General features: G+C 43.4%; 1 protein-coding gene across 1 annotated transcript in view; it reads right to left on the bottom strand.

Moving 5' to 3' along the window:
• Nucleotides 1–18,707, bottom strand: part of LOC124594290 (glutamate receptor ionotropic, kainate 2-like) — a 285,982-nt gene that overhangs the window by 94,604 nt on the left and 172,671 nt on the right. The window contains exon 9 of the mRNA XM_047132653.1: nt 4,570–4,788. Within this exon, the coding sequence (XP_046988609.1) occupies nt 4,570–4,788 (219 nt within the window). The remainder of the gene's footprint in view (nt 1–4,569; nt 4,789–18,707) is intronic.

The raw sequence follows: 18,707 nt of genomic DNA, 5'->3' as shown, positions 1-18,707 counted from the left end.
ATGCAGTCGCCATGAGAGGGATATGCTAAGTGTGAAGGCCTAACTACGAAAAGAGACTGTGTAAAAAAATTTAGAATGATTTGTGTTGTGCCAAAACATTTTGTTAGGAAGGTGGAATGAGGGTTCAGGTGCTGGTTTTCCACTCTTCTGTCATTCTTTTAAGGAAGAACACATTGGTCTTTTTCGTGCTCCGTCAGGAAAAAGTTTCAATTGGTTATACATAAGAATTGCATTTGATGTATCATTCAGTTGGGTCTTAATCTAAAGGTATATGTCAACTCGGGGCCCCCTATTCCTTAAATAAAGGGTAATGGTGGACATATGCTATGGACGGTGGCAAATCTCGGAAGCAGGGAAAACAAAATTTAGCTAAATAACAATTTCCACTGAAAGAGAGCTTCATGTGTATATTGTTCAGCGACACGGTGAAATGGCAAGATGCGCTTAATTATGCGTTCAGGTACAAGAGCCTAGGGAACACCAGGCACAGCGAAGTAAACCCGCCCAGTAATGTTTGCTATGAAACCCTTCTGATACTTGCAGTAGTTATGGAACAATAGTGCTTCCAGGAACTCCGAGGCTATTTATAAACACCAAAAGGATTGCGATGTTAGTTGAGAAGTGTTTCTTTCCTATTAAAAATTAATATTTGTTATTTTTGGACGACAGCTCTACTGGAAAATTCACCTGGGACGACGTAGCAGGGCACTGTTTTAAGGATGTTTATGAGTTAACTGCTCGAAAGAGAGAAAACGCTTGAAGCGTATCAGGGTACGGGAGAATGTGGGAAGCGCTAGTTGTCTATGTTAGGTTGGTGTAATAGGCCCATGTTTGAGTACCGAATGCGAAGTGTGGCGGGGGATTATAGAGGCAGTGAGTAATCAGTTAACGACACAACTGCTGTCAGTTAACGGTGAGGGGGGAAGGGGGGACGGTGGTATTAAAAACAGCTGAAAGTGACTTTGTTTATATTGCGAAGTCAACAAAGTTGTACATGACAGTATGTTTTTCCATGACAGACGCATCTCGAACAATCACGGAAAAACATCTCTCTCTCTCTATACTTCTTCCAAAAATTTAGAGAGACTTCAAAACCAACAAATATTAAAATATGGACAATAACGCTTTGTCTTCCCTACCCTTATAAAAACATAAAGAGCAGCATGAGAACGAAGCCTTTCGCGAAGGCAATGTTGTACACATATCAAAACAAGGTTTGCATCACCTCGGTTCCGACAGGTCCGGAACCTATACAAAAAATTGGAATAGAGATAATTTCCGCCATTTTTATTGCTCATGAAAACCACACATTGCATGTTGTACCACCTTCAGAGATGGTGGTCCAGATCGCTGTACACACCGGTACCTCTAATAACCAGCAGCAAGTCCTCTTGCATTGCCGCATGCCTGTATTCGTCGTGGCATACTATCCACAGGTTCATCAAAGCACTGTTGGTCCAGATTGTCCCACTCCTCAACGGCGATTCGGCGTAGTTTCCTCAGAGTAGTTGGTGGGTCACGTCGTCCATAAACAGCCCTTTTCAATCTATCCCAGGCATGTTCGGTAGGGTTCATGTGTTGAGAACCTGCTGGCCACTCTAGTCGAGCGATGTTATTATCCCGAAGGAAGTCATTCACAAGATGTGCACGATGGGGGCGCGAATTGTCGTCGATGAAGACGAATTCGTCGCCAATATGCTGCCGATATCCGTTGGAGGATGGCATTAATGTATCGAGCAGCCGTTATGGCGCCTTCCATGAAAATCAGCGGCGTACGTCAGCCCCACATCATGCCACTCCAAAGCAGCAGGGAACCTCGACCTTACTGCTCTCGCTGGACAGTGTTTCTAAGGCGTTCAGCCTGACTGGGTTGCCTCCAAACACGACGATTGCCTGGTTGAAGGCATATACGACACTCGTCGGTGAAGAGAACGTGATGCCAATCCTGAGCGGTCCATACGGTATGTTGTTGGGCCCATCTGTACCGCGCTGCATGGTGTCGTGGTTGCAAAGATGGACCTCGCCATCGACATCGGGAGTGAAGTTCCAACATGCAGCCTATTGCGCACAGTTTGTGTCGTAACACGACGTCCTGTGGCTGCACGAAAACCGTTATTCGACATGGTGTCGTTACTGTCAGGGTTCCTCCGAGCCATGACCCGTAGGTAGCGGTCATCCACTGCAGTAGTAGCCCTTGAGTGGCCTGAGTGAGGCGTGTTATCGACAGTACCTGTTTATCTGTATCTCCATTTCCGAACAACATCGTTTTGGTTCACTCCGAGACGCCTGGACACTTCCCTTGTTGAGAGCCCTTCCTGGCACAAAGTAACAATGCGGACGCGATCGAACCGCGGTATTGACCGTCTAGGCATTGGTGAACTACAGACAACACAAGCCGTGTATCTCCTTCCTGGTGGAATAACTGGAACTGATCAGCTGTTGGACCACCTCCGTCTAATAAGCGCTGCTCATGCATGATTGCTTATATCTTTGGGCGGGTTTAGTGTCATCTCTGAGCAGTCAAAGGACTGTGTCTGTGATACAATATCCACAGTCGATGTCTGTCTTCAGGAGTCTGGGAATCCGGGTGATGCAAAACTTCTTTTGATATATGTTTATAACATCCTCGGACTTCTTACCGCGTCTGTTCAGGGTAAAACTTTAAATTTTCGACGATTACCTTCTCGTCAGTAGTAAGTGACTACCAAAACTGCTGCTATAGTGGCCTTGTATAACCCTTAGAGAGCTTCTGATTGGTCGGCGATTACGTAACGCCGTCGCAGATGGTGTAAACGTCTGCGACGGTGGCGCCATCACTCCAGCCATAGCGTAAACAATGCGACGAATATCAGTGGTCTTCTCTGCACCGAGAGCAAGCTTCCATGCATCAGTAAGATCATATCCATCGGCACTGTTGAATATCTTCTACAAAACTTCTGTTACGTCATACAGTATTTTATGTATGTTTGCGGGTTCGATTCCCGGCGGGGTCAGGGATTTTCTCTGCCTCGTGATGGCTGGGTGTTGTGTGATGTCCTTAGGTTAGTTAGGTTTAAGTAGTTCTCAGTTCTAGGGGACTGATGACCATGGATGTTAAGTCCCATAGTGCTCAGAGCCATGTTTGTTTGTGAGGCTGTGCTCAGCAACTGCAGATTTCTCCAGTTCTCGGTATTTAGTATGCCATTGATGTTCTGCACAGCGATCGCAAACGGTGCGGATGGACTGACCGATTTAATTGCTTCTGCACTCACAAGGGATGTCATAGATCCCAGGGATCTTGCGCCTAGACTGTCCTCAACATGGCGTAGTATCTTCTTTATCGTCTTAAGAGGCCGGAAAATAGATTTGTTACCCCGTCTTCCCAGGATTCTGCCTATTTTGCTGGATATAGCGCCACAGAAAGGAACGAATGCAATCGTTGGCTTATCACATGAATGTTCAACAATTTCACGTTTGCTTTTCTTGCAGATCTCCGACTTCATGTCACGTAATCCAGAGACGTTATGCTGTGGTGACAGTTTTGCCACTTAGTTACACACTTATTGTCATTTTCATGTCCATATTTCAGTTTTACTTGGTAAAAACAGCATAACTGTAATAATGGTGCTTCACCTTTATGTAAGTAGAGATATATTTTCGTCAAATGCTGTCTTGCCATTTACAATTGTCCCACTTGTATCTGTGTAGTCACCAGCAATTTTTTTTTTTGTATTTATACAGTGATCTCCAACAGTATAAACATGTAAATGAATGTATAAACACCTGAGGATGGGCGCAAGCCCGAAACCGGTCGTGTGACAAATAAATAACGTTTTATTGTGACTGGTAGCGGATATTTTTCTACACCCTATAGAGTTGATCTTTATTTAAATTAATAACAAATCTGATTCTTCCTTTTGTTGGATTCTGTACAGTGGATTTGATTTTGTTCAAGCAAGCACTAATGCAAGTAGCGAGACTTCTGATCAAAACAGCTGAGATAAACAATTCGATTGAACGGTATCAAGACCTCATATACTGAACGACCAGTTCTTGATATGTGACTTCATGTTACAGTAACTGGGGGTCATAAATCAAGAAGACCACCTGTGGACTGCTGCTGTTGCTGTGAAGGTGCAGGGAAGACTTCCAATTCTGCTAAAGGTGTTTTGCTCTGATGAAAAAAAGACAAAAGGTAAATATAGCCGAATATGCAAATAACAATATTATTGTTATTATCTGATAGATAAATAGTTACTGCCAGTGCTCTTCTGCCTTTTATTCTGGCTTGAGGAAGCAACTGCTCCCTGCAGGTAGCATTTCATTATGATCCTCCCACTACAGAGTACAGACCTCGAATGATTCGTATCGGCCAAGAGCAAAATGGAGGAAGGAGAAGAGAGGGTTGGGTGGGGGGATAGGGGAAGGTGAGGGTAAAGGGTGACCTGAATATAATAAACTTAATTGTGTCAGCTTTAATCTGACACCGCCGAAAGTGCTGACTTTGCTGTCACCCGAACTGGCAGTGCTAAACTACTCACACCTGAAACTTAGCTATGTGTGGGTAGCTCGTCACTTGTGCATACTCACAATCCTGGACGAGACGATGAGGTGCCGCCCCTGCAGGATGCTCCGCGTGTCCTCCATGTCCTCCTTGTTGGTCCTGGTGCTGGAGAAGCCCTGGGCCGGCGTCCAGGTGCCGACGCGCCGGAATCCAGCAGCAGACAGCTGGAGCACTTCCAGCGAGAAGCCCACGCGTCGCCCCAGGTCGTCGAACGCGATGCTTCCAGAGATTCCCTCGTGCTGTATCTACGATCCATCAACAAAATTCGCAATAATTAAACTCTAGTATTCACTACATTATACGAGATGCCATGCAGAAGTTCCAGAAACTTGAATTTTGCCCGCAAATGGTTACGTGAGCTGCGAGTTACCGCCATGCGTCGCACCATTCAGAGTTCTTGAATCTGTGTGACAGGTGGCTGCAAGCTGAGGAGTTTGGTCAATTGGCGGTAAGCGTATTTCAAAAAAATGTGTGTGAAATCTTATGGGACTTAACTACTAAGGTCATCAGTCCCTAAGCTTACACACTACTTAACCTAAATTATCCTAAGGACAAACACACACATCCATGCCCGAGGGAGGATTCGAACCTCCGCCGGGATCAGCCGCACAGTCCATGACTACAGCGCCTTCAGACCGCTCGGCTAATCCCGCGCGGCAAGCGTATTTCAGTTCCTGTCTTTAAGTTATTTTGTGGTTTTGCTGTGGTTAGCCTGGAAGAGCGGTGTTACTGTACGAAATTTTGTTATGTACTTGAGTAAACCGTTGAGGAAACGCGTTAAATGTTGAAGCAGGATATTACGTCAGAGATAGGCTTACGACTGGTATAAGCGCTTCACCAACGTGTGAACGTCGAATGATCATGAAAATCGTTCCGGTCGGCCGTCAACTGGTCACACACCAGCAAATGTTTAGAAAGTGGGGGACCTGAGTCTGCTAGACTGTAGACACACCATCTAAAACGTCTGCATCATATTGGGAATAAATTGTGATACCTGTGAAAGTATTCTCTCAGAAGAACTGAGAGCAAAGTTTGGGTCACTACTGTTCCAAGACGACCAGATGCAGCTTCACGTCGAAGGCTTCTATAACACTTTCAGGACAAGTAAGAATGCATGGGTATTTCAGACCAAATTTGAGTTTTGACCATGACCGTCCGTTCCCGCACTCCTCCCCTCCCACGACCACCCCCCTAACTGTTCCCCACCCTAAGCCTCGCTCCCCTCCCCCTTCCCACTCCCCTCTGCCACTCATAAGCCACACCCCTTTCCCTGCCATCCCCTTTCCTAAGCCAAATTTCCAAACCAGCTGTGTTACACGCATTTAGTTGTCCCAATAACCCCTCAGCTTAGTTGCATTTCCATAATACATCTATAATCAGTGTGTTACATTTACATTATCATTATGTAACTACCACATGTAGGTTACAATTTTAGTACATTACTTTAACATCACATGCAGCTTACAATCTCAGTTTACATCTTTTCAACGTCTACAGCACATAGGTTACAATTTCAGTTCATTACATTCAAAACAAGTATTTTATTGGTAAGTCAATAATAAATCACCTTCTGTTGCACATACAAGTGATGACTAGCCATGTCTTCTGGAAAATTATACCATGCTATACTGTACACTTCAAGGCAGTAGTAGTGTTTACCACCTTTTGCCAATAACGCCAATTATTTCACTTTATAGTGGTAACTCTAACTAACTTTGATCAAATTATATACTGAACAGTCGATTTATCAACGTTATTTAACAAATATTCTCAGAAGTTACCAATGACTAATTCCTAGGCTAATGAGCATTTCGCACCCTTTGCGTCCCGCCTGACGTGTTGTGTTTCAGTTTTAAGAGTGTACATTTTTTTCTCTTTGTTCTGAGAATTCGGTAATAATTCATCTTTCATTGAACTTAATTTCTTTTTATGAATACATAGGATGTATAAACTATCATTGGGGTAAACCGAATTGTCAGAACAGTAGTGCACATAACTTTTAAAGTCATAATAAATATCTGAGGTAGTTCCATGATGAGTTAAGCTATAATATTTGAGTAAAACATTTTAACACTTCTTACTTCAAATTTCTTCAAAGTATGCCCATAAGTGCCTTAGAAATATCTACACTAGCCATTCCTATAGGTAGAGATTTTGTTTTTGCTCACTTCAGTAGCAACCAAATTTTGCTTAAACACGACACTGCTTTAAATTCAGTATTGCAGACAGAGCAACAGCTTAATGTCTATCTTCCCGATGTGTTACCGGTTTCAAATCACTCATTTTCCCCACATTCTGCATAGTTTATCCAAAAAAACTGTTACTCATTAGTTTAAAAAAATTGTTTTCAGAACTAGTTTTTGCATCCATACTTTTCTCAGCATTAATATAGATATACAGTTTCATGCAGCCAGATTGATAGAATAATATCCGGTGAATTTTATGTGGTAAAAGATTATTGTTCAGACACTGTTTTATATTTCTATAGTGAATTACCTAATTTTTTATTGGATAATATGGAAATCAGCTTCTTCGGAACTCCTGTCTTTATCATTTTCTCTGGGCATAATGATACAACGGAGCGAAATTCATGGATGTTTTCAGGATGCACAAGGTCTACTACTAAAATGTAGCCTATGTCTGAATCATTATAGCTAACTCTTGTTGGGGAGCACGCACGCCGGCGTGCTGATTTCTGCAGACTCCAGAGGCAATAAAATAGCGTAATTATCTGCCTTTCGGGATGTAACAGGCAGGCCGACATGCAGCGACGTCAAGCTCAGCTGATTCTCGTTGGTGAGATATGACACACACACACACACACACACACACACACACACACACACACACAGTAGCTGACTGTCATTTACATAATGCACAAGTACAGTTATTAACCTCTCAGAGACATATATGTGCTGTGATGGATTCGTAGTATCAGTTCCAGACCTCTATCTGTATGTACAAAACCGAATACGATCTTTCTCTATCAGTTTCCAAGCTCCAAAGCATGCAGTTCATTATGCGAAATCTCATGCGAAAATTTCGCATTTCGAATTTACAAATCGCACATTTTGTGGCTGAATTTCTACTGACAAATTTTTCTCCCATTCTGCAACTGAGTTTTCACTTCATTTGCTGCATCCTACTTAAATTCCAGGCAATAATCGCCACTTTTCAAGGTTCCTCTATGATCTATGTTATGTTATTATCCTGTCAAGTGCTTTCATTGCTATCAAGAAAAATAATCTCTATACCAATTGACTTCGGTTATTCGAATAGACATAGTCGATAAGTACTGACGATTTGTTGGGTCAATGTCTAATCTTTAAGTACAGGTTTATTTTTGTTCTCTCTGTGCCTGTACATTTCCCTGCTGATATCTATTTCAACTTATTTCTCAAAACTATAAAAAGTCAGACATAAAATATTTCTACTTATGCTGAGAAAAGCTTGGCCAGTTTGAATGACATTAGACGCTTATCCCCCCAGATATTGGTTTCAAAAACTAGACGTGCATCTCGTATACAAGTTTTTGTTGTAATTAAACTTTAAGAGATAAATGAATACAATTTCCAATTCTGCTTCACCTAATGTCACTAATTTTTTGTAAAGAAAGAGTAATGTTCTCAAGCACTGGTGACACTGCTACATGTTTGATTCCTATTCTCCACAAGCAACGTAAAATGGTGGTTTTAATGCCTTATGTGTTCTACATTGACCCACCCTACTTGAGGACAACGCACGGAACATTCATGAAACCATGCGAAACAGTCACAAAAATCCTTCTTTGCGATGATGTTCAACTCGCACGTCACATCGGCTTCAATGTCGGTTATGTCGTCAAAGTGTAGATCCTTCATGTGAACTTCTGCAAATGGTTCAAATGGCTCTGAGCACTATGGGACTTAACTTCTGAGGCCATCAGTCCCCTAGAACTTAGAACTACTTAAACCTAACTAACGTAAGGACATCACGCACATCCATGCCCGAAGCAGGATTCGAACCTGCGACCGCAGTGGGTCGCGCGCTTCCAGACTGTAGCACCTAGAACTTCTGCACAGTTTCGTTCTGAGGTGAGTTCGTGTTGATAACACCAGCTCTCGTCACTAGTTATGGTCTTTCCCAGAAAAGAATTGTTTGCGTTTCACGTTTCAATCAGGTCGCTGCAGGAGTCTACGGCCGTTGTTTTCGTTCAGGAGTCGTGGTATGCGGGACATACTTTGAAAACACTTCTCTCTTCTTCAAAACATTTGGAGAATTTCTTGAACGCTTCATTTAGAGATATTTCTCCATTCCGACTTACGACTCCACAACGTTGACACACTACAGCCACACGTCCACGACTCTGAACTGCTCGTACTTAATACTAACTGCATGTAATTGCTGCACATTTGTTGTTTACAGTTGCTAGTTCAAACAGTCACCATAGTAAAAAAAGTTTTGTTTATGACACAGTCGTAACCGGTTTCGGCCATACAATGACCATTTTCAGATGCTAAAACATTGCAAAAGAAAATTTATATTAAAACCTAAAAATAAGTGCACTATTTAACCATGTTTATTAGTGATCTAGCTGAATTTATAGTTGATACCTAAAGGCGGCAATTACTGGACACATGTTCATGCGTTGTCAAACTAGCTATAAAATGTAAAACACCGGTCCTATATAGCTATAAAAATTGTTAGATTTTGTTCACCCGCTTTGCGCTAGATGTGCACGTCCTCTGTAAGATAATCTTAATTTTTCAAAAGCCTAAAATATAGAAATTTACTATTAATATTTAGGTCAAATGTACATAAAATTTAAGATTACAGAACAGATGGTTAAATCACTAAAACATTTCAGAACAAGGAGAAAACATTGCTATAGATGGAAATAGTAGTAGCACTTGTAGAGTGTATTTCCGACGCCCGATGGCGCTGTATTTCCGGCTATTGCCTGTTTATGCCGTTGTCCATAGGTACGACAGGGATGACACGGGCAGGACGAGAGTGTAGTGCTCTGCTGCAGGTGGATGGCTCGCTCCTCCGCCTTACAGGTTGTTGACGTCTGCTGCGGACCGCACTAGACTGCCGGAAGGCTCCATCCTCAGCTGAAGCACGTATGTAGTAAGCACGATTCGCTCAGATGAACAGATCGTCGTAAATGTTGAAGTATGCGTCTGTTGCAAATTGATTCTGTTCATTTAGGAGTTTGTCAGGTTCTCTGCGTCTCGTAACATAAATTTCCAATTGTTCTAAAATGTCTAATCGTTTACTTTTTGTAACTTCATGTAGAATTTGAAGCTGGTCGTCGATGTTACCAATATTATGACTCTCCCCTTGCATATGTAAGCTTAGCGCTGACTTATTACTGGGATACGTGTGTTCTTTAAACGTTATATCGAAGGACCTGCTTGTCTGTCCGATATAGCTTTTTTGGCATTCATGACATGATATATTGTAGACCCCCGATTTAGTATATTTATTACTTTTCCGTGACAAGTTATGAGGCACTAGTCTTTTTAAATCATCGGAAGTCCTAAATGCAATTTCAGTCTGGTCCCTTTAATCCCACAAACCAACCAACCTAAATGAAATTTTAATCCCGCTTCTTCGGAATATATGTTCGATTTTATCTGATGTTTTCCCTACATATTTCATAGTGGCGTACTTATCCTTTTCGGATGTCGGTTTTACGTGCCGTTTCTCGCTCCTTTTTATCTTCTTTTCACTTTCGCTATCTATGGAGCTAACCAGATATAGTTAGCTAGTTTGACAACGCATGAACCTGTGTCCAGTATATGCCGCCTTTAGGTATCAAATATATGTGTTTCGCATAAATTCAGTTAGATCACTAATAAGCATGGTTAAATAGTGCACTTATTTTTAGGTTTTAATATAAATTTCTTTTGTATTGCCTTAGAATATGAAGATGGTCATTGTATGACCGAAACCGGTTATGACTGTGTCACAAACATGTGATTGTGTCTATAAATAAACAAAAATTTTTTTACAAAAGAATCAATCAAGCACTCGATAGACAAATGTCGTTTTTCCCAAAGTCACCATAGTTACTGCCCTCATGTCACTTACATACTGTGGTAACAGAAATCATGGGGAATCTCGTAATGTCGCGTCGAATCTCTCTTTATCTGGCGTAGGGCAGCAGCTGAACGAGGTGTGCACTCGACAAGTCGTTGGAAGCCCCTGGAGAAATATTGAGCCGTGCTGCGTCTATAGCCATCCATAATTGAGAAAGTGTTCCCGATGCAGGATTCTGCGCAGGAACTGATCTCTATGTTATATCCAACAAATGTTCGATGGAATTCATGTCGGGTAATCTGGGTGGCCAAAAGGTTCGCACTGTTGTCCGGAATGCTCTTCAAAGCAATTTGCGAACAGTTGTGGCCCAGTGACGTGTAGCATTGTCATCCATAAAAATTCCATCAAGGTTTCGGAATATGAAGTACATGAACAGCTGCAAATGGTCTAATGGTCTCCAAGTAGCACTTGGACCAGAGGGCTCAGCTCATTTCATGTAAAAACAACTCATGCCATTATAGAATTACCAGCAGCTTGCACAGTGCCTTGTTGGAACTTGGGTCCGTGCCTCATGGAGTTTGCGCCACACTCGAACACTACCACGAGCTTTTACCAAATGAAATTGGGACTCATCTAACCAGGCCACGGTTTTCCAGTATTCTAGGGTCCAACCAATACGGTCTCGAGCCCAGGAGAGACGTTGGAGGCGATGTAGTGCTGTTAGAAAAAGCACTCCCTTCGGTCGTCTGCTGGCATAGCCCATTAACACCAAATTTCGCCGTGCTGTTCTAATCGATACGTTCGTCGTACGCTCAACATTTATTTCTGTGGTTGTTTTACGCACTGTTGCTTTTCTGTTAGTACTGATACCTCTACGAAAACGGTGCTGCTCTCGGTCGTTAGGTATAGGCCGTCGGCCACTGCGTTGTCCGTGGTGAGAGGTAATGCCTGAAATTTGGTATCGCCGGCTCGCCCGTGACATTGTGGATCTCGGAATATTGAAAAACCCAACGATTTTCAAAATGTCCCATGCGTCTGGTTCCAACTACCACTCCGCGTTCAATTTCCATGGCGCGGCCATGATCACGTAGGAAACTTTCCACGTGAACAACCTGATTGCAAATGACAGCTTCGCCAATAAACCACCTTGCTTACGCGGTACCACCGCCATCGGTATATGTGAACATCGCTGTCCCATGACTTTTGTCACCTCAGTATACCCAGGAATAAAATCAGTCTCGGAAACTTTTGGGTGGTCAGTGTATAATTACTAGAAGGATGTGTCCGCATTTTATTTTGTGTAGCTTCATACACTACATCCATTTCGGCTGTTGAGACTTTAACGTTTTTGTATTCTGTTCAATTCTCATGTGGGGATGTGCTATAGGCACATTTTAAAATGAACTAACGCTCTTAAATGGTCAGCTACGATAAATAAAGAACATAGGCCTATTTTGTACAAACAGTATGGTGGATATGATGAATGCTTTCTACGAATTTGTCAGGGTTCTGGTGCCCACCAAGAAAAAATCAGACATGTCTTGGATAACACAATCTTGTAAATGTGTGAAACTATTGAATTCCTAAGCAGTTCCACAAAATTGCAAGCAATTGACCCAAACTTTAACATGTAAAGTTATTTCCGAACGGACACAGTCACCGTAAGAAATACGACTGCAAGCCATGCAGAAGGGAGTCGTATGGTCCTTGGCACCATGACCGCGATAGCTTCTCTGTGGAAGACTGGACATTTTTTTTGTGGTAGCAAATAAAGAAAATCTATTTCGAGAAGCAGCACCGCGCTGCTTCTCCGCCGCCAGGAGTAGAGTGGCAACAGAGCGCTATCCATAGTCCAGTCCGACTACTTGATACGAAAACGGACAGAAGTCGTCTCGCCAGAAGAATGCGAAGAAAGACACAATACTATGTTCGTAGAAGTAAGAACATACACCTCAAATCAGCGACGTTCGAAACTGTCCCTTCTTCTACTCAGTGTTTTCCAAACGTTCACTTTTTTGGCGACTTTGCAGAGAAACTCCTCATTCCATATCTTTTCAGTGCACTTAATTTTCGATTTCTATCCTTAGCACTACATCTCAAACGTTCAGTTCCCTTTTTTCTGGTTTTTCATGATTCACTGCCAATACAACACTGTTATCCAAAAGTTATAAAAAATTTCTTCCTCAAATTAAGGCCTATTTGATATTACCGGAGTGCTTTTAGCCAGGAACGCCTCTTTACCTGCCCTAGTCCATCTTTTATCTCCTCCTCGCGTCGTCCGTCATTCGTCATTTTGCTTCCAAAATAGATGTGTTCCTTCAATTCGCCCACTTCGTTTTCAGCAATTTAGTACTAACTTTATAGCTAATCTCGTTTCTGATACTCCTCATTACTTTCGTCCATATTGTGTATTGATTAATTAGATTGTTCTTTCCATTCAACAGGTTCTGTAATTTTCTTCGCTTCCATTGAGGATAGCAAATATCATTATTGATATTCTTTCACCCTGAATTTTGAACCCACTTTTGAATCTTTCCTGTACTTCGGTCATTGCAACTTCGACATACAGTTTGGACAGTAGAGGTAATAGACTGAAACCTTGTCTTACACCATTTTAATCCGAGCACTTCGTTCTTGGTCTTCCATTCTTTTTGTTCAGTCTTGGTAGTCGTACACACAGTATCCGATCAAAAGTATCCCGACACTTACAAGTGGACATTGATACTGGATGGACTCTGCTGGGTCATCTTAATGAGACGTCTGAAAGCCTGTGGAGGAATGTCAGCCCATTCACCCTCAAGAGCCGAAAGCAGAGAGGAAAATAATGTTGGGAGCTCGGGTCTGGAACGAAGTCGACGTTGTAACTGATTCCAAAGTGTGATCCATTGAGTTCGGATTGAGACTGTTGCCAGGTCAGTCCATTTCAAATTGTTATTGTCTATAAATTATTGCCTCACAGATGCCCCTATATGATAGGTTCCGTTGGCATGTTAATACCAACAGTCATCGTCTACGAAATGTCTCTTTGATTTTTTATTGGTGGGCACCAGAACCCTGACAAATACGTAGAAAGTATTCATCATATCTACTGTACGCGGTACGTAAGCTGTGAAATGTGTTTGTATTCTTCCGCATTTAGGGGACCGCACCTTAAATACTTCTCTGTTGACACTACCTTCCGTTGTATTTTCATAGGGTATAGCGTGATTCGTTACTCCAAATCGCTCGTTTCCAGTCATCCACCGTCCAGTGGCATCACATTTTATACCATCCCAAGCGTCGCTTTGCAGCGACATGAGAAATGAGTGGCTGATGAGTAGCTGCTCGGCCATTGCATCTCATTCTTTTTAACTCCCTCGTATACAGTGTATTAGCTGGACTGCTGGCAGCACACTGCCACGCACAACCGATTTTTTCCGCTTATTTCATGCCGCTTTCTACAACAACTCTACGCAGTGTTCCACGGTCCCTGGCGTCTGCCTGGCTTTGGTATAGATGTACCTGTCGCTTCTCCTTTCCACTAATTCACAATCACATCAACAGTCGCTTGGGCAACTTTCGAAGGGTTTAAATGATCCTGATGGCGTTGTAGCTCAGTCACTGAGGTTTCCTGATAGACTCATTCTACTGTCTCTTTTTCTCTACTGACGATGCCATACTCCCCGCCTCCTTTTACACTGGCGGGTCCTCCTGTCGTGACATTTGGTGGTTAATTCCGCTTTACTTAGGGGTGTCTCTATATTTTTTTATCAGATAGTATACTGTTGATTTACACGCCTTTCCATATAGCTTACCCCCCCCCCCCTTTTTCGTGAGAATTTCCTGTATCTCGCACCATTTTATACTGTCGAATGCTTTTTTTAGTCCATAAACTTCTTAAGTTTTCAGTCCCAACGTCAGAACAGCTTCTCTGTTGCTTTTACCCTTTATGAAGCCCAACTATCATCTAACACATATTTAATTTTATTTGCCATATTTCTGTACATAATTCTTGTCAGCAACTTCGATGCATGCGTTGATAACCTGATTCTGCAATAGTTCCTGACTTCTGTTTATATCCTCAGGATCATATGAATGACATTTTTCTGAAAGTGTGATGGTATGTCTGCAGTCTCGAGGATTCCACAGCTAACTTTAATAGTTTCCCCAGTGACTTTAGAAATTCTGAAGGAATGTTACCTCTCCCTTCTGCCTTGTTTGATCGCGTGTCTACCAAAGCTAACTTAAACTCTGACCCTAATTCTAGATACCCTACGTCTTCTATAACGACTTACATTTCATCTTCTGTCACATTATCGCATCAATCCTCCCCCTCGTAAAACCTTCGATGCACTCTTTCCACCTATCTGCCCTCTCCTCTACGCCGGCCGCGGTGGTCTAGCGGTTCTAGGCGCTCAGTCCGGAACCGCGCGACTGCTACGGTCGCAGGTTCGAATCCTGCCTCGGGCATGGATGTGTGTGATGTCCTTATGTTAGTCAGGTTTAATTAGTTCTAAGTTCTAGGGGACTGATGACCACAGATGTTTAGTCCCATAGTGCTCCGAGCCATTTGAACCATTTGAACCTCTCCTCTACGTTTAACAGCGCAATTCCCATTGCACTCTTAACATTGTCGCATTTTATTTTCAATTCACCTTGTTCTGACTGTTCTATATGCTGAGTCAAACCTTCCGAAGAGAATTTACCTTTCGATTTCTTCTGATTTTTCTCTATAGGTATTTCATCTTGTCTCCTCTACACCTCCGATTTATTTATTTCCTAAGTGACTTACACTGACGAGCCAAAACATTACGACCACTGCCCAACGCGAGGTTGTATGCTGCTGGGCAGCGCTGAGGGCGCGTGACGCGGTAAGAGAAGCGTATGAGCGGAGCAGAGACAAATGGGGAATCATTCTAGCGCAGATAAGTTGCGCAAATGCGGAAATCCGCCGACTTAAGCGACTTTGACAAGAGCTAGATTGTTGTGACCCAAAGCCTGGGAGCGACCATCTCGGAAGCGGCGAAGTTGGTCGGTTGTTCGAGTGCTACTGTCTTGAGTGTCTATCCAAAGTGGGTGAAGAATGCTGAAACCACGAGCAGGCGACAAGAAGTTAGAGAACATAGGGATCGGAGGCTTTCCCGCTCTCTAAAGCAGGATAGGCGGCCATCTGCGGCACATCTGACAACAGAGTACAGTGCTGGGGCACGTGCAAGTGTTTTGGAGAATACCGTTCAGCGCCCACTGTTGAATACGGTGTTCCGCAACGGAGGATCCCTACATGTTCTCATGTTGACACAACAACATCCTCAATTATGACTACAGTGGGCACGAGATCATTGAGATTGGACAACGGATCAATGGAATCGTGTCGCATGGTCGTCTAAATGCCGTTTTTTGTTAAACTATGTCGATGGTCGTGTCCAGATAAGCCGTCAGCCAGGGGAACGTGCAACGCGCCACTGACGCAGGCCGGCAGAAGCAGTATTATATTATGGTGGATATTCAGATGGACTTCCATGAGACATACGGTAGTAATCAAAGGCACCACGACAGTTGTGGATCACCTGTAACCCCTTATGGTTGATGTCTTCCTCAGCAGTGGTGGCATCTTCCACCAGGATAACTGTCCGTGTCACGAGGCCAGAATAGTTTTTTTTTTTTTTTTTTGGGGGGGGGGGGGGTTAGGGCGCTCAACTACTGAGGTCATTAGCGCCCAGTCACAAATTTAAGTGCACATATAATCCGGTAAAACTCAAGGGGGGGGGGGGGACACAAGAAAGTTCTTATAAAGAAGCATATAAAATAATTAATAGAGTTAGATGTCTCTGGATAAGTCCGTCAAAGTAATAAAACGAAGAACACGAGCTGGTGCTCGAGCGACATCAACTAAAATTTTCTGTAGGGTAGAGGGAAGAGACAGGACAACACGAGATTGATTAAAACGGGGACACGACAATAAAACATAGCGCACTGTCAATGCATTACCACAAGGGCACTGCGGGGCGGGGTCACCGGATAGCAGGTAGCGGTGGCTAAAATGGCAATGCCCAATCCGCAACCTGGCCAAAATGACCTCCTCTCACCGAGATGGTCGGGAGGAGGTTGTCCAAGCTGTTGAGAACGGTTTTATGGCCTGGAGCTTATTTTCTTGAAGTGACGATCAAGTATCCCACCATAATGACACAAACCTCTTACAAACAACCCCACTAATGTCAGACGATGGGACACAAAGGGAGGCTGGCCGAGGCAGGAGGACTGCAGCCTTGACCGCAGCATCAGCAGCCTCATTACCAGGCACTCCTATATGGCCTGGGACCCACATAAAGCTAACAGGAGAGCCATCATCAGCAATAGATTGGAAGGCTTGCTGGATCCGTTGCACCAAGTGATGGACCGGATATGGAGCTCCAAGGCTCTGAAGAGCACTGAGTGAATCAGAGCAGAGTACATACGGAGAATGGCGGTGGACATACTGAACGGCCCGATTGAGAGCAAAAAGCTCGGCCATAAACCTGGAACACTGGTCGAGGAGCCGGTATTTAAAGGTGACGTCCCCGACGACAAAGGCACAGCCGACACCATCGTCAGTTTTGGAGCCATCAGTGTAAATAAAGGTGTTATTGGTGAGTCGCGCACGAAGTTCGACAAACCGTGAGCAATACACTGCATCCGGAGTAGCCTCCTTCGGGAGCGAGCGGAGGTCAAGATGAATGTGAACCGGAGCCTGGAGCCAAGGTGGTGTGGGGCTCTCACCCTCTCTGAAGGTGGTAGGGAGGGCAAAATCGAATTGTCGAAGCAGGCGACGAAAGCGGACTCCAGGGGGCAGCAGGGCAGACACATAAGTGCAGGAATTGTTTGAGGAGCATGATAGTGCACTCATGTTGATGTCTTGGCCATCCAATTCGGCTCATCTGAATCCGATGAAACCCAACTAGGACGTTATCGGGAGACAGCTGCGCGCCCGAAAACCAACCGTCCGAAATTTACGGTAAGCGTGATCTGTGCCTAGGCATCTGCTGCCACAAACCTCTGGAAACCTATCAAGTGCTTGTAGAATCATGGCACGCGGAATCACTTGCGTTCCAGAAGTGGACCAACACACTTTTATGTAGGTGGGCACAATGTTTTGGCTCATCACTGTGTATTCCGGTCTTTTTCTGAACGTGTTTATACTTTCTTCTTTCGTCGATCAATTGAAATATTTCTTCTTTTACCAGAGGTTTTTTCTCAGTGACCTTCCTTGTGCCTATTACTTCTGCGTCCAACTCCTGTGATTTCCCTTTTTGGAGATGTCCATATCTCTCCAACTGAACTACCTACTGTAGTATTCATTATGGCAGCATCCGCAACCCTGTAAACTGCAAACGCGCTTCATTTCAAATAGACTCTTCCGGACGATTCTGTTAAACTTCACTCTACTCTTCATCATTACTAAATTGTGATCCGAGTGTATATCTGCATCTAGCTATGCTTTACAATCCAACATCGGATTTCGGAATCTCTGTCTGACCAAAATGAAATCTACCTGGAAACTTTCTTTGTCTGCAGAGCGGTTCTAGGCGCTACAGTCTGGAACCGCGCGACCATAACGGTCGCAGGTTCGAATCCTGCCTCGGGCATGGATGTGTGTGATGTCCTTAGGTTAGTTAGGTTTAAGTAGTTCTAAGTTCTAGGGGACTGATGACCTCAGAAGTTAAGCCCCATAGTGCTCAGAGCCATTTGAACCATTTTTTGTCTGCAGGCCTTTTCCAAGTATACTTTCTTCTCTTGTCATTTTTGAATAGTGTAAGCGCTATTACTAGTCGAAATTTATTGCAAAACTCAATTAGACTTTCTCCTGTCTCATTTCTATTACTAATCCCTTACTGTCTTTTAACTTGATTTTCTATTCGTTCTCCTACTACCTCATTCCTATCCCCTATCGTTATTAGATTATCACCTACCTTTACATACTGAAATACTTGTTCAACATCTTCACAGCTTTTCTGCATCTCTTCATCTTCTGCTTGTGATGTCAGCACCTGTACCTTAACTGTTGTTGCTGGCGATGGTTTGCTGTCCGTTCTGGCGAGAAGAATCTTATCACCGAACTGTTGACAGTAACTCACTCTGTCCTACCTTCCTACTCATAACGAATCCTACTCCTGTTACACCAATT

The sequence above is a fragment of the Schistocerca americana genome, chromosome 2 (assembly GCF_021461395.2).
Source record: "Schistocerca americana isolate TAMUIC-IGC-003095 chromosome 2, iqSchAmer2.1, whole genome shotgun sequence".
Lineage (NCBI taxonomy): Eukaryota > Metazoa > Arthropoda > Insecta > Orthoptera > Acrididae > Schistocerca > Schistocerca americana.
The sequence above is the reverse complement of the archived record's forward strand: the minus strand, read 5'-3'. Positions and strand labels throughout refer to the sequence as shown.